The sequence below is a fragment of the Micropterus dolomieu genome, linkage group LG12 (assembly GCF_021292245.1).
Source record: "Micropterus dolomieu isolate WLL.071019.BEF.003 ecotype Adirondacks linkage group LG12, ASM2129224v1, whole genome shotgun sequence".
In the NCBI taxonomy this organism is placed as follows: Eukaryota; Metazoa; Chordata; class Actinopteri; order Centrarchiformes; family Centrarchidae; genus Micropterus; species Micropterus dolomieu.
Window position 1 is genome coordinate 18,363,433 of NC_060161.1, and position 14,125 is coordinate 18,377,557.

Sequence of the window (14,125 nt, forward strand, 5' to 3'; positions counted from 1 at the left end):
CTCTCTCTGTATCTCTGTCTCTGTTTCTCTGTCTGTCTCTGTCTCTGTCTGTTTCTGTCTCTCTGTCTCTGTCTCTGTCTCTCTCTGTCTCTGTCTCTGTCTCTCTCGCTCTGTCTCTGTCTCTCTCTGTCTCTGTCTCTGTCTCTCTCGCTCTGTCTCTGTCTGTCTCTGTCTCTCTCTGTATCTCTGTCTCTGTTTCTCTGTCTGTCTCTGTCTCTGTCTGTTTCTGTCTCTCTGTCTCTGTCTCTGTCTCTCTCTGTCTCTGTCTCTGTCTCTCTCGCTCTGTCTCTGTCTCTCTCTGTCTCTGTCTCTGTCTCTCTCGCTCTGTCTCTGTCTGTCTCTGTCTCTCTCTGTATCTCTGTCTCTGTTTCTCTGTCTGTCTCTGTCTCTGTCTGTTTCTGTCTCTCTGTCTCTGTCTCTGTCTCTCTCTGTCTCTGTCTCTGTCTCTCTCGCTCTGTCTCTGTCTCTCTCTGTCTCTGTCTCTGTCTCTCTCGCTCTGTCTCTGTCTGTCTCTGTCTCTCTCTGTATCTCTGTCTCTGTTTCTCTGTCTGTCTCTGTCTCTGTCTGTTTCTGTCTCTCTGTCTCTGTCTCTGTCTCTCTCTGTCTCTGTCTCTGTCTCTCTCGCTCTGTCTCTGTCTCTCTCTGTCTCTGTCTCTGTCTCTCTCGCTCTGTCTCTGTCTGTCTCTGTCTCTCTCTGTATCTCTGTCTCTGTTTCTCTGTCTGTCTCTGTCTCTGTCTGTTTCTGTCTCTCTGTCTCTGTCTCTGTCTCTCTCTGTCTCTGTCTCTCTCGCTCTGTCTCTGTCTGTCTCTGTCTCTCTCGCTCTGTCTCTGTCTGTCTCTGTCTCTCTCGCTCTGTCTCTGTCTGTCTCTGTCTCTCTCGCTCTGTCTCTCTCTGTCTCTGTCTCTCTCGCTCTGTCTCTCTCGCTCTCTGTCTGTCTCTCTCGCTCTCTCTCTCTCTCTCTGTCTCTCTCTCTCTGTGTTTTGTGGAGCCATGCTGTTTGTTGACATGTTAGAAACATAGCAGCAAGAGAGAGTATTGTATTGTAGTTTTACTGGCATCTATATTTTCAAACCATTTTAATGAAATAGTATGGTTAATAATACTAGTATATACATAGTGTATATTTCAATTAATTTATTATATAGTCTCATAAGAAAGAAAAATATTAATGCTCCCTGATGTCTGTAATCCTGAGTGGGCTTGTTCCCAGTAAACGTTTTATTCTTTTCAGTCAGTGCTCTCCTACAAATAAAAGCTGTAGTTGTTTTTTAAGGAAAAGGTCAACTAGCGTATTTGAAGAACACACACAGATACATAACACATTAAAACAGGATTTTTATGGCCGCTTGCCATAATGCAACACATTTTTTACATCTCCTCCTAGACCATAGCTCCAATTGCCACCAAATTTTCTCTGGATCATCATTGGCCTTAGCGTATATAAAGTTGTGTAAAGCTTGGTGATAGCTCCTTTCCTTTTCAAGATATTGACCAAAAAATGTGTAAAGGGGTGTGGTGCAGGACATAAATAGACAAAGATCCACAACCGTTGGTCCAATCACCACAAAACACACAGGATATGTCCACATGAGTGCCGGAAATATTCCTTGAAAGTTTCATTCAAATCGACCACTAGGTGGCGCTTTAAATGCATCGTAACTGGATGTGGAATGATACAAATCAAGCTATAGATCAGAAAATGGTTGTCCAGTTGTTACAAAACTTACAGGACATGTTTTATAACAATGTTGAACCGTATGTGTGAAATTATTTTGATGGCGATATTGGGGGGGAAAAAAGGTATGAACCCGCGAATCGCCGCTTGCGGCTATATTTATGTTGTGTTTTTGTGCTAAACTGCAAAATGTTAAAAATCCATACAGATTGTTCATAAAGTGAAGAAACATAAATAAAAATTGTTTTGCTGCGCAAAATGTGTCACTTTACTTTAAAGCAAACAATTACGTGTTATAAGGTCTTATACTTAGTTCATATGGTATTATGTCCACCTGTAATATATTATACAGGGATAGATATTTTAACACTTTAACCAAACAAAGACGTGCTATATAACATTAAACATTACTATAAGCTATATTCCATTTTATATCACTAATTGTAAATTGTGACTAAAGTGTATTCATAACGAGGCAGAGTCGATGGTTATGTGTTATGGAACATGGTCGGAGATTCTTGCCGCGCATTGATATAAACTGGTATTACTATTAGTTATAAAACATTAAATCAAAAGGTCATAATACGTTATGAACTTTGCTAATGCGCCTAATGCATGTTTGTAAGTGATCATAGCAGTTGTTATAATGTGTTATGGACTCATTATATCGTGTTATAAATATATGCATAAGTCATTATAACGATGACCTTCATAGAAAGTGTTACCGGTTTTTCTCTGAATACTACAGAGCTTGTTTTAGGAGTCAGAGGCCCAGTTCTGCGTGTACAATTTAAATTTTTTACCATCATCATATTTCCTACAACAGGTCATTCTGTAAACTGATTCCATTAGAGAGTCTCTTGACTCTATCAACCAATGGAATAACTGTAGCTCTTAGCCGATTATTGGTCATGACCACCAAGATTCTGATTGGTATCTGTTTTAAATGTCCAGAGGTGATTTTATTGTAAATCAGGCTACAGGTTGTCCTCTAGTGTTAAATCTAAGCTGCCTTGAACCAATCAATGCTACAGCCTAGTGTCACTGTTTAAGCCTGTGTCACATTTTAAGTTTTAGTTGGCAACTTCATGTTTTATACTAAGTCTCTACGAAAAGGGCCCTGGTCCAAGCTTTTTATTCGTTTTCCTTTTAAGTTTTTGTCAGAACACAACACCCAAATTAATGCTTTTTGCTCTGTTTTATTGACATTGTGACAGATGGTCTGATGCTCACGAACTTAAGTGACATGTGGACCTACTGTAAGGGGTCCAACTGGTAATCTTATTGCACACTGAAATGTTTGAATGTGTGTCTGTATTTATTATATTCACAGCAACGATGGGCCAGATAATGCGGAGGTGTCTCAGGTGGTGGAAACCTTGGTGAACAAGCCTGGCTTTGGGACACGCTGCATGAATGGAGACCCAATACCGTAAGTGTTTCTTGAGTACACGGGATGCCAGAAGAGTAGCGTTAGTGTGTGCATGTGCAGTCGTGCTAAACGGTTAAACTGTTAAGCTTTGCAAGCTGTAAATGTGTGGCTAGTAACATGGAGTCATGCATGTATGTGCCTCCTTCAAGAAATCTTGCAACGGAAATAAAACAAGATGTCAGGCAGCCATGTAACCCAGAGCATTGGAAATGGACCCTCTTCATGGTTTTGAAAAGCAAATGATCATCCTAGTCCGTTTAAGTTGAATAATGTACACCTCTTTACAGTACAGTAATTACTATTACTATTTCTGAGCTTGGAGGCCACATGGTTCACCAGTGCTTGTGCAGCGCAAAGGCCATGAGCGACTTACTGTGCTTCAAGGTCTTCAAACACAGACCACATTTTATTTTAAATCAGAGGTATCATCCAGTAGTCTTTAAAATATATATTAAGCGGGGCTCACATTGTTCATTCTAAGTGGGTACAAAATAACCCTTCCGATATCAAACAATAGTCAGTCACATTATTCTGATCCTCCTTCCACGCTCATTGTATTATACTTATTAAGCTTTACTGGTTTCGTAACTTATCAAAAGTGTTTTTCTTAACCATGCTAGACAACCAATACAATTATGGCTAAGATTAGAGAGCATATGTGCATATGTTTTTCAGCAGATGTGGGTGGCGGGAGTCATTATTACCAATTAAAAACGTGGATTTCCTCTATTGTTTTCTCTTAGGAAGTTGCCGTGTTCTTCTAGTGGCTCTGATTGGTTCACTCCATCCGTGGATCAGTCCGTCACTGACATCTTCCTCAACGGGAACTGGAGCATGTCTAACCCCTCCCCCTCCTGTCAGTGCAGCACTCCGCAACGGACAATAATGTTACCTGACTGTCCACTCGGTGCAGGAGGACTCCCTCCGCCTCAGGTTAGTCGCTTAGCTCGTGCCTCTAGGTAGGAGGGTGGCATGGTAGTCAGGGCCACCACTATGTGACTTTAAGGTCATAGATTTGATGCAGCCACTGTGTCGGTCTCTGTCCGAGGTCCCTTGAGCAAGACCATAACACCCTGCCAAAACCAGTGGTACTGGGTATGGGGTACTCCTAAAATGTGTACACTTACTGTGTGTCTGTCACAGTGGGATATACTGCAGCAAGAGAGTAGAATGAAATGATAAATCTAAGAAATAAAAAATAAATCAGTGACACAACAGCACAATAAAAAATGCTTCTCATAGGAGCTTTTGGGTTGCAGTTTGAAAGTCCCAGTCAGCATCATTTTGATTTGGAAATGTAAAGGTACTTACTAACAAGGAATTTGCATTGCATTGCAAAATGTAAATCAGCCTTGCCTTTTGTGAACTGGCGTGCATGCATGAAAGTAGAGCCAAAATTGATTCCACTGAAAATACCTGAATTGGCCATTGCCAGTAATTTAGCTTGTTCCCCATACCTACTCTTTCAGGTCCATGCCAACCTTTCACCTTGTAGCACCTTTTAGGACATTTTTTTTGCATGCACTGCCATCAGAGACTTTGCAAATGACCTCTCCTTTTTCTGCTCACACAATGAGTCCCGGGAGGTTTGCATGTCTCACCTTCCAGAAGTCAATACCGATCCTTTATAGACCATTACTTTAACAATATACATGGCCACATGCAGCTAGGGGAAATTTTGCACGGCGTGACCTAAAGAGGCTTGATCCAGGCCTGGATCGATGGGCAAGTTAGAGACTCCACATCCCTGCCTACCAGCCACCACCTGCTGACTGAAGCCATCACAATAGATGAAAGAAAAGTAGTACCTCATTTGGGGCTAAACAGTTTTAAAAATCTAAGCTTGAGAGAGTGACAGAGACTCGATGGAAAAGCTGCCACCGCCACTCCTGTGTTATTTTATTAGAGATGGCTTTGTCTGTTTACTCAGGCTTTATGCTTGCATTTTAAGAGGCTTGAATTTGAATGTCTCATTACTAACCCCAGCTAAATCTGTCAATATTTTATTTCCTCTTGGAGTCTTAGAATGGTTGACAAATTGTTTGTTGTAGTTTAGAGGCCAGGAGCGGAGTTCTGATGTCTGATACCTGAGATTAGGCTGTGAAACAGCATTGCATTCATACAGTAGCTAACTCACAGTTTGTGCACATTTTGCTTTGTTTTACATAGAAACTAGCAGTCTCTGCTCATTGGTGGTACGCTTCTCTTTTCATTGTGCAGGTCGGATAGCTTTCTTTCAGGGAGCAGTTAGGGGTTCAGGGCCTTGCTTAAGGGCACCTTTGGCAACGGTCCGTGCTGGATTCGAACCGGCGATAACTCACACAAACTGGACTGTGGGCTGGTGGATAGCCTTTGTATAACTGGATTGCAGAAGTGAGAGAGTGTGGCAGCAAATCCTGTGTATTTTCTGTGTAAATAGTGCATGATGGCACAGACACGTTGGTTGTGTTTTATAACATGGGTGAAAATGAATGTCAGCTCACTGATTCCTAACTTCTTAAACCTTTTTACTTGGGTTCTTTTTATGGAAAATGTGCCAAATAGCAATAAAATATGAATGGCATGCATAGCGGAGAATCAAATTACACAATACACAGATTTAAATTTATGCTTCACTGTGGTTAAAAATGCCTTACAAGTTTTTAAAAGTGTCTTATATGTCTATGATATAAGTTTAAACAGTCGGTTCAATTTGCCAAGCGGTTATGAATTTCTTTCAACAGCAGTTGTTAAGGGAAGTGAGTGACTGTTAAAAAGAGATATTCTGGCCCAGTTAAGAAAATACTCACACAGTCACATACAGATATATCTAAAATGATTTTGTCTCATAATTGCCATGGCATTTCCCTTCTTGAGCATTTGACATACGTAAGGACAAATGAGACTGCCAAATAAAAGAAAGACTCTACAAAGTCAATGATTTCCAACCAGCAGGTCATGCAGTAACACAGTTTGAAACTGCAGCACTCGTCTGCCACTCTTTCATTTCTCTTTCTCTATACCTCCCCTATATAACATTGCATGCTATGTAATGTGCCATTTCACACCCTACACAGCTGTGTAATGCCTCGTTGAACTTGTGTGAGTCTTGCTGTATGCTCCTTCAAGTGACAAGGCCATCCATTGCCACATTAAAGGAGCAACTGTCCAGGTATCATGTTGTAGGATGATTGTTGAGACAGTCAAACAAGAGAAGTGCCCTTTCTGCAACCTTTTCCTTTCACAGACGTTCGGTCTTATGACAGCTCTGTCAAAGAGACACCGATTTGTTGAGGCGCTTCTTGTATCTTTGTATCTTTCCAGTACCCCACTAGGTCATCAAGGTCTTTCTTTCTGACGTTCTTTTTTATGTTGTTCTTTTTCTCCACCTGCTTCTTCCATTTAAAACAGCCTCACTCTTGTTTTCATTATAGGTACTTCTCGGCCTGAATCTTGTTCTGTTATTTTATGAATTGCCTGCTACTTTGCTACTTTACTGGATTTCTACTTTAATGTGTTATGCTGTAAGTGGCTGGTACTTTTAGTACACTTAGCCTCAGTAAAAAGACCATTTACAAAGGCCAATTCTTGCAGACATCTTGTTACATTTACTTGCATCATTTCTCCTTATTTACAACATCTTATTTTGTTCCAATCCACATCCTGTAAAATTATATCAAGTGGACTCTCATTTGTACGTAGAAACAACCTTGAGAACATTGAGTTATTATCATGCAACAAGATAATGACCAGTTATCTCCTGTTGTGGTTAAAGGAACTTTCAATTTAGGATAAATAGCCCCTGCAAGAGGATAATATAGCAGAAGACAAGTGAGGCGTACACAAAGTCACAATTCTCTGTTATGCATAATTCAACACTTTATTTAATTGGCATTGGTCAGTTTTTGTGACACAGTATATTTTTTTGTAACGCATAGTTTATTTCACCATCTGAAGTCTTGAAAGATTTATACCACTGTGATAATGTGTGCATTCCTGTGGGGTTTTGAGGTGAAATGGTTGTTCCTGGTCCTTTTTTTAAAGTCTTAGTGAAAAGACCCTTCTTCACCAGTGTACTACATTTACGCGACTTACAATTGCTATTTATGGTCGCACGCCTCTGGCAACTAGGGGCTAAGTGTCTTGCTCAGGAACACATTGGTGGGTCACAGTGGGGAGTTGAACCCGGGTCTCCCACACCGAAGCTATGCGTCTTATCCACTGCTCCATCACCCTGCTACTAGTCTAGTTTCTTTATAAATGAAAGTGATTGGGGTGCCCCGGTAGCTCACCTTACCACATTTCTGGCCTGGGTCCTTTGCATGCCCATTTAAACAGCATGGAGACTGAATACCCCACGACCCTGTACACAGCATAAGTGGTTGACGATGGATGGTTGGATGGATGGATGGATGGATAGAGTCTGAATAAATAGTATGACAGATGCGAACACATGAATATGACATGCTGTTAAACACACACGTGCACTTAGCAGTATGTATGTTTATATGCAAGGGAATGTATGCACACACATGCTGCATTGCTTACCTGTAGACTGTGGTCCATCACAGGGGGCCATAAATTAATGAAAGTCCAAGGCAGAGACCACCCACAGAGGCAGAGCACATTGTGAGGATGTATTCCCTTTGACCTGAAAGCTTCCCCTGTTGAATAAATCATGACAAAGTGTACCAGCTTCACACTAGATTTTCTTTTTTATCTTTTATTCTGCCCATCCTCTGAATATGCCCTTGAGAAACTACAGAAAAGACGAGAGAGAAAAAAACATGGGACACATCACTACAGGAGGTAGTGTGAAATCATTGTTTCCATGGAAATGGCAGGCAACAGTAAGACCATTATCAATTCTGAGGTATTGACTCTCATTCACTGGTGATATTTAACCTTCATAGATGAATAGGACGTAATGCGTGCAGAGGAATTGTTAAAGCCGCCTCGTTCACCAAATTACGATTGATGTCTTTATCATTTGGAGACTGGCCTAACTGCAGCTTGCAAATTACTTTACTTGGCCTCATCTATCAGGGTATTGAAGTTGGGCGTTGGTTTACAATTTGTGTGTGTAGGGGGGAAGAGTTCTGGATGAGAAATACAACTACAGTTATCTAGTTTAGTTTGTTGGTTTGAGAAATTGCATAATCAGTAAGTAAGTCTTTCAGGAAGATTATTTGTTTAGAAAAGAATATTAGTTTAAATTCAGAAGATAAAATCAACAGGACTGACATATTATTGCTATCTTATGTTACCTTGTGTTCATGTCAAATGAAACCATTATGAATCTGTGAACTTATCTCCAACACCAGCTGTTGGCAAAGAACAAATCCAACTAAAAGTAGATCCGCTTCAAACCCCGCCATTCCATACTCGCTGTTGTGGCGTACACACCAGGCTGACATATCCTTTCTCTGCTAGGCCCTGTTGATTTGTCATTTTGACTCCCAACACCGGCACATCCATTTTAGTGTAAAACGACCTGTCCAGAGCCACCCTCTCAGCAGAACGCAAGAGATGCTCGAAGACAAAAGCAGAATGGTCATTGAATTGCGAGGTGAGGCAAAGGCTGGATGAGGCAGTGGTTTCCCTTTGTTGTGGCTAAACAGAACAGAAGGGGTCCAGATGAAAATCTGTCACAGCGCGTGGATGTGGGGAACTCAATCTCTCGTGAAGTGGGACAGAATAGCCGGGGTAGCTTTTTGTTGTGGGTTAGTAAATGCACGTTTAGAACCCAACCCAGAGTGCTTGGTGGTATTCTTTGGCTCATTTTAAAATGACTGCTGGCCTGTGACCATACCGGACATAATCACACACCTCAATGAAAGCAGCTCCTGAAATACACGCAACGACACGCAATTACACAATAGGCCACCTGCCACTTCCACTACCAACTCATCGTGTTATAATGAGTTTAATGATTGAAAAACAACTTTGCACGTACAAACATAACAACATATTGTTTTGCATGAAAACACAATTAACCTGATCACCACATGCAAAACAAGTCAGAGGACAAGTGACGGTACACATTTAACATGTTTAATTATAAAAACATCCAGGTTTCCCGAGATTGCTTTTCTTTGTGCACACTAGATGAAATTAGAATTTCACCTTAGAGGTACAGCTCCATATAAACAGTGCCAAGATTAATATGAACACAGCACAGTCTCTTATCTCGCCAGTGCTGGAGTATGCCAGCTCATTCAACAGATTTGATTACTCCTTAGTTTACATTTTCCTCACCCGTGTTTGCTTCCCCAGCTATCAAGCCGCCACTGTGTGTTGGTGAACTGATGTTATGTACAGAAAGCCATGCACACCAAAGCTGTTCCCAGGTAATGAACAAGAGATGCAGGCCCAGGTATTGCACAATCATGTAATGTTCCCATTTCCGTCTTTTTGATGGGGGATGTGGACCAAGGCCAAAATAATTAGACCCACACTGACAGTATGCTTGGGTATACACGGTGGAGCGTAAAAGCTCTTATTTTTGGTTTTGTTTGTTTCCGAGTTCCTGTGGCTTTTTGAAAGAGAAGCATGTTTGTTCAGAGATAAGCTGAGGTTGCTGTGCCGTTCGTCCTCCTTATCTCTGATTCATAAGCCAGATGGGTCCTCTTCTTCCCCTGTTTTCTCCTTCTGTTTGTTCTTTGCCTTATGATTTGAGTTCTCCTCCTCCTCTTCTTCTCTTTCCTCCTCTGCTCTTTTTACTTATGTTTCTATTCTCTATCCACTACTGCTCTGCTTTCTTCTCTTATTTGTTTTTAGTGACTTCTCTAAGCGACTGTGTATTCTTCTCCTCCATCTTGTTTTCCCTCATCTTATTCTCATCTCCTCTTCACTTTACTGCTACTTCTGTACCCCGTGAATGACACCGCCATGCACCGTAAAAAACCCAAACAGAGAGAGTTTTATCTCTGAAGGGAGTTTTGGACCCAGGAATGAAAGGACATTCCAACTGATACCTGGATATCTACTCCTTCATAAACATCTACTGTATGTTATAAGTGATGAAGACACACAAGGTAACTGACACACATAGGCAACCGATCAACCATCACACCATGTGTACCCAAAGCTTGCACATCAAGCTGTGAGTACCGAAGTTTAGGTAACCAACTAGGCGGTACATTGGTAAATTGTTTTGCAGTTCGGGGGTCTCAGTTGCACTTTATCAAGGATCACTCTGCTAATTATTATAGTGGTACCTCTCTAAATAAGCAGTGCTAACACAGCCTGATGTCGGCGTGAGTGTGTGTGTATACTGGGTAGTATCAGTCTACATATCATGGAGTGTATTCATAGCGGTTTGTCGCACCCTCCTTTAATTGGATGTTTGAACGTACCCATTTATCCACAGAAGGGCACCTAATTAGGGTCCTTTGACATTAGACGCAGCTTTTGCAGCTGTGGCGGGGGTCTAGATTTTAGCCGGGCTTCCCATAGCTAGGCTTAATTGACTATTATGATTTCGGTTGAGAGAATGTGTTCCACGGTGCTGTGAACAGATATCACCTGCAAAATGTACTTGTGCTGAAGTTTTGTTGATTTTGCATCAACTTGATTACTTTTTATGGGTGGCTGAACACTTGCGCCAGCTGTGGTCAGCCTTCCTGCTCATGATTACACTACACAGAGGCACATTTAAGTGCTATTTGCAAAGGTTTTGAATCCTTCCAGAACAGTATGAGAAAAGGCACTGCACCTCATAGATGTATGTATGTACCTTGCATTTTGAGAAACTAGAAAAGTGTTTTGAAAAGGTTTTCTGCTGGTTAAACTTAAAGCTGCTCTAAGCAATATTTATGTGGTAACATTGTATGACTTGACTGTTTAATATGAAAATAGGCAACTGGTTGCTAACTTGTTCACCGTGATAAATTTGTAATGCAATAAGTTGTCAGTATTATGCCCCCAAGTGTCAAAAACCTCCCACAATTATTCAGGTTTAAGATCAAGGTCACAAAAACACAGATAACAAATGGTAAGCCAATAATGTGTATTTTCTTTATGGGTCCTAACATTTTGACGTTTTTCTGTTTTTAACAGAGGATCCAGAACACAACAGACACACTGTTGAATTTAACTGGAAGGAACATGACGGACTTCTTGGTCAAGACTTTTGAACACTACGGTAAAACAAGGTAACACGTCAGCGTGAATGTTGTCAAGATCAACATCCAATCCAGTGGATTTTTTTTTCCATATGCTGCAGCATTTAAGTGCTTTTTGAATCCGGGTATCAAAGTGCATTCACGTATCTGGTAGCACTTCAGAGACTAGTGACTTTCCTCAGGCGCTTTTTGTTTTGACACAAAGAGAGCCAAATTACTACCTGGGCTGCTGTTGTGGTGTTGGTGCATCCACTTTCAGAAGGTCAGCTGAGTGTAAAATGAATGAAAGGACAAAACCCTACATGCTGTGCTTCCATTTCCATCCCTACATGTTATGCAGTTGTCATCATTTGACAAATCCTGCTGGGCTACCCTTTGATATGCTTCTCTTAACCTGTCATTTTACTGTATGAAAACATTGAGAGAAAACTCTCAGTGAGAGATATGATTAATTATAAACATTAGGTTGATGTGTTTGTTCAACCCTATGAATGTTTGGTCATTTTTATAGAACATATTGTTCATGTCTGTATTTCCACAGTAATATCTGCTTTTACTGTTTATCTGTATCTTGTGTGTGGCTATGCGTAGAAAGTGTAAAAATGCTCATATGCTCTAACTTCCACTTGAACCTTCCTCTCTTTATGTTTTTCTGCCACTTCAGGTACGGAGGGATCTCTGTCGGAGCGGTCAACTCACAAGTCCTTCTGACTGAGGGAGCAATTGAAGTTGCATTCAGTGATCTTAAAGACCTGTTCAGTTCATTTCAGGTCCGTAATAAATATTGGCATTCACAGAGTCAAACCTGTTGATACCACATGATTATTTGAATGGACCAGAGGCAACTCCAAAGACCCCTGAAGTCTTTGTGATGCCCGTGTTGATCCTTAAGTCTGAGCTTTGTTAAATATTGTCAAATGGGTCCTATTATCTGAAGCCGCTGACAGAAGTTTTTGAGTTTGATATATCAAAACATCCACATTTTAGCAAAATGTCATCTCTCAACCAAGAAAATACAACTTTTACAGTATGAGGTTTTAAAATTTTAATTTTAGTTTTTCAGTCATGCCAGTGGCACTAGGGATGTCAGTCTGTCGGTCAGTCTGTAGGTCGGCCCCTACTTTGGTCCAAACTGATATATCTCAACACGTGTTGGGTGGATCGCCATGACATTTTACACAATGGGCCTGAGAGGAGGAATCCTAATTACTTTGGTGAGCCAGCATGCTAACTTATTGAACTAAGATTTGTTAGCATTTAGCCTAACGCAACACCGTGTCTAAGTACAGCCCCACAGAGGTGTGGCTGTAGAATCTTAGTATTTTTTAGTGTACTGCAAATTGTTGTTGGATGTATCTGTATGGCTCCATCCAGATATTGTTTTGTGATGTTACAGTATGTTTGCACTGAACTTCTTGTTCTACCTGGCACTGCTTTGACACACATTAACCTACATAAATATAGGAATCAAACTTGGAGCCGTTGTACCTGTTGTTTTGTAACTCCTTCAACAATGTTTAGACGAGACTTGTGACTGAAGAAGTGGTTCAGAATCCGCTTTTCTCCTGTCAAGGCAGTGGTTTGCCAGTCGTCTTTTGAGTAAGCGGCTTCTAATTGGAGCATGGCATTCTTTGTTAGCTTTGTATCTTGGGTACAGAAGATGTTATTTATCGGGGACCTTTGGACCCCGTGGAATTTTTGTCTGATTGAGAGAGAAGAATGAAAGCAAAGATGAGGAGGTTTAGATTCTTTAAATCCACTTTGTTGAGTGTCCTTGGCAACAAGCTGTGATTGTCTGTGCATTGCTATGAATATATCGAGGAATCTAGGCCTTCACTGCACAGGAACATGCATTCACACAAAACCGTGCAAACCTTTTCACTTTCGAATGTATTTAATGTAATCTACTTCATCTAGCGCAATCCAATTCATGTGGAAACATTGCATACACTTTTACTCTAGCAGTGTTTCCTGAACTTTATACCAACTCACTTGTCCCCTCCGTGCATCTCTCTCTCAGCCTCTCTGCACACAGTCTCTCATTAACATTTCAAACTTTGGATGTTCAAACTGCTTTGAGATCAGCACATTGCTTCGCCCTCCGGCGTCTCCGGTCTCATCTCTTCCCAGGCTCCCTCCTCTGTCTCCGGGATCTCAACGCTAATGTGACTTTAATTCGTGCAGCGGCGGTGATGTAACCCTAATGGCCGGGCATTAGCCGTCCCAGCTCTGCATTCCTTGTTATTAAAGTGCTACACTGTCCTTGGGAAATGTCTGGGTCTCTGCTGCTCGGCAGGCATTGTGATGTGAGACGTTAACGGGAAGTAGCTTGTTTTTGCACTCAGAGCCACCTGCGCAGACTGGGAAGTGGGCTTTGAAATTTCTGTTTAATTGCATTTCTTTTGTCTAGCAGGTAGAAATAGGGTTCGGTGTTGCAAGAAATGACGGGAACGATGAGAACAAGAAAGCATACGTGCTGGAAATTGTTTAAGTCAGAAAATGCATCTCAGATGGCATAGCGTCTTACGTAGATGGTTTTAATGTGTCTATATTTCCCTGAAATGTTTATTAAACCTTCTCAAACAACATTTGTTTGATAATTTATATGATTCAGAGAAATAAGCCCTTGATTTAACAAACCATGAACCAAGTTTTCAATATTCTCTCTCTCTCTCTCTCTCACACACTCACACACTCACACACACACACACACACACACACATATATATATTAACACACTGTCCCACATACCAAGTGACCACACTGTCACACAGGCCATTTGACCACTGAACTGTGCAGGCCACTTTGGAATACTCGCCAAAAAAAGTCCCCACACACTCGAGTGGCTTTATTGCTGTGTCGTTAGCCATGACACTGGCAGGTCCACTGGCCAAACCAGCCTTGTCATTGTC

The 14,125-nt window shown here is 41.2% G+C and overlaps 1 protein-coding gene across 9 annotated transcripts in view; it reads left to right on the forward strand.

Annotated features, from left to right (window-relative positions):
- LOC123980590 (phospholipid-transporting ATPase ABCA1-like) overlaps positions 1-14,125 on the forward strand; it is a 202,869-nt gene that overhangs the window by 133,491 nt on the left and 55,253 nt on the right. For all 9 annotated transcript variants that reach the window (XM_046065044.1, XM_046065046.1, XM_046065045.1 and 6 more), the window contains 4 exons: positions 3,010-3,108; positions 3,852-4,041; positions 11,149-11,243; positions 11,878-11,983. In XM_046065044.1, coding sequence (XP_045921000.1) covers positions 3,010-3,108; positions 3,852-4,041; positions 11,149-11,243; positions 11,878-11,983 — 490 coding nt within the window. The remainder of the gene's footprint in view (positions 1-3,009; positions 3,109-3,851; positions 4,042-11,148; positions 11,244-11,877; positions 11,984-14,125) is intronic.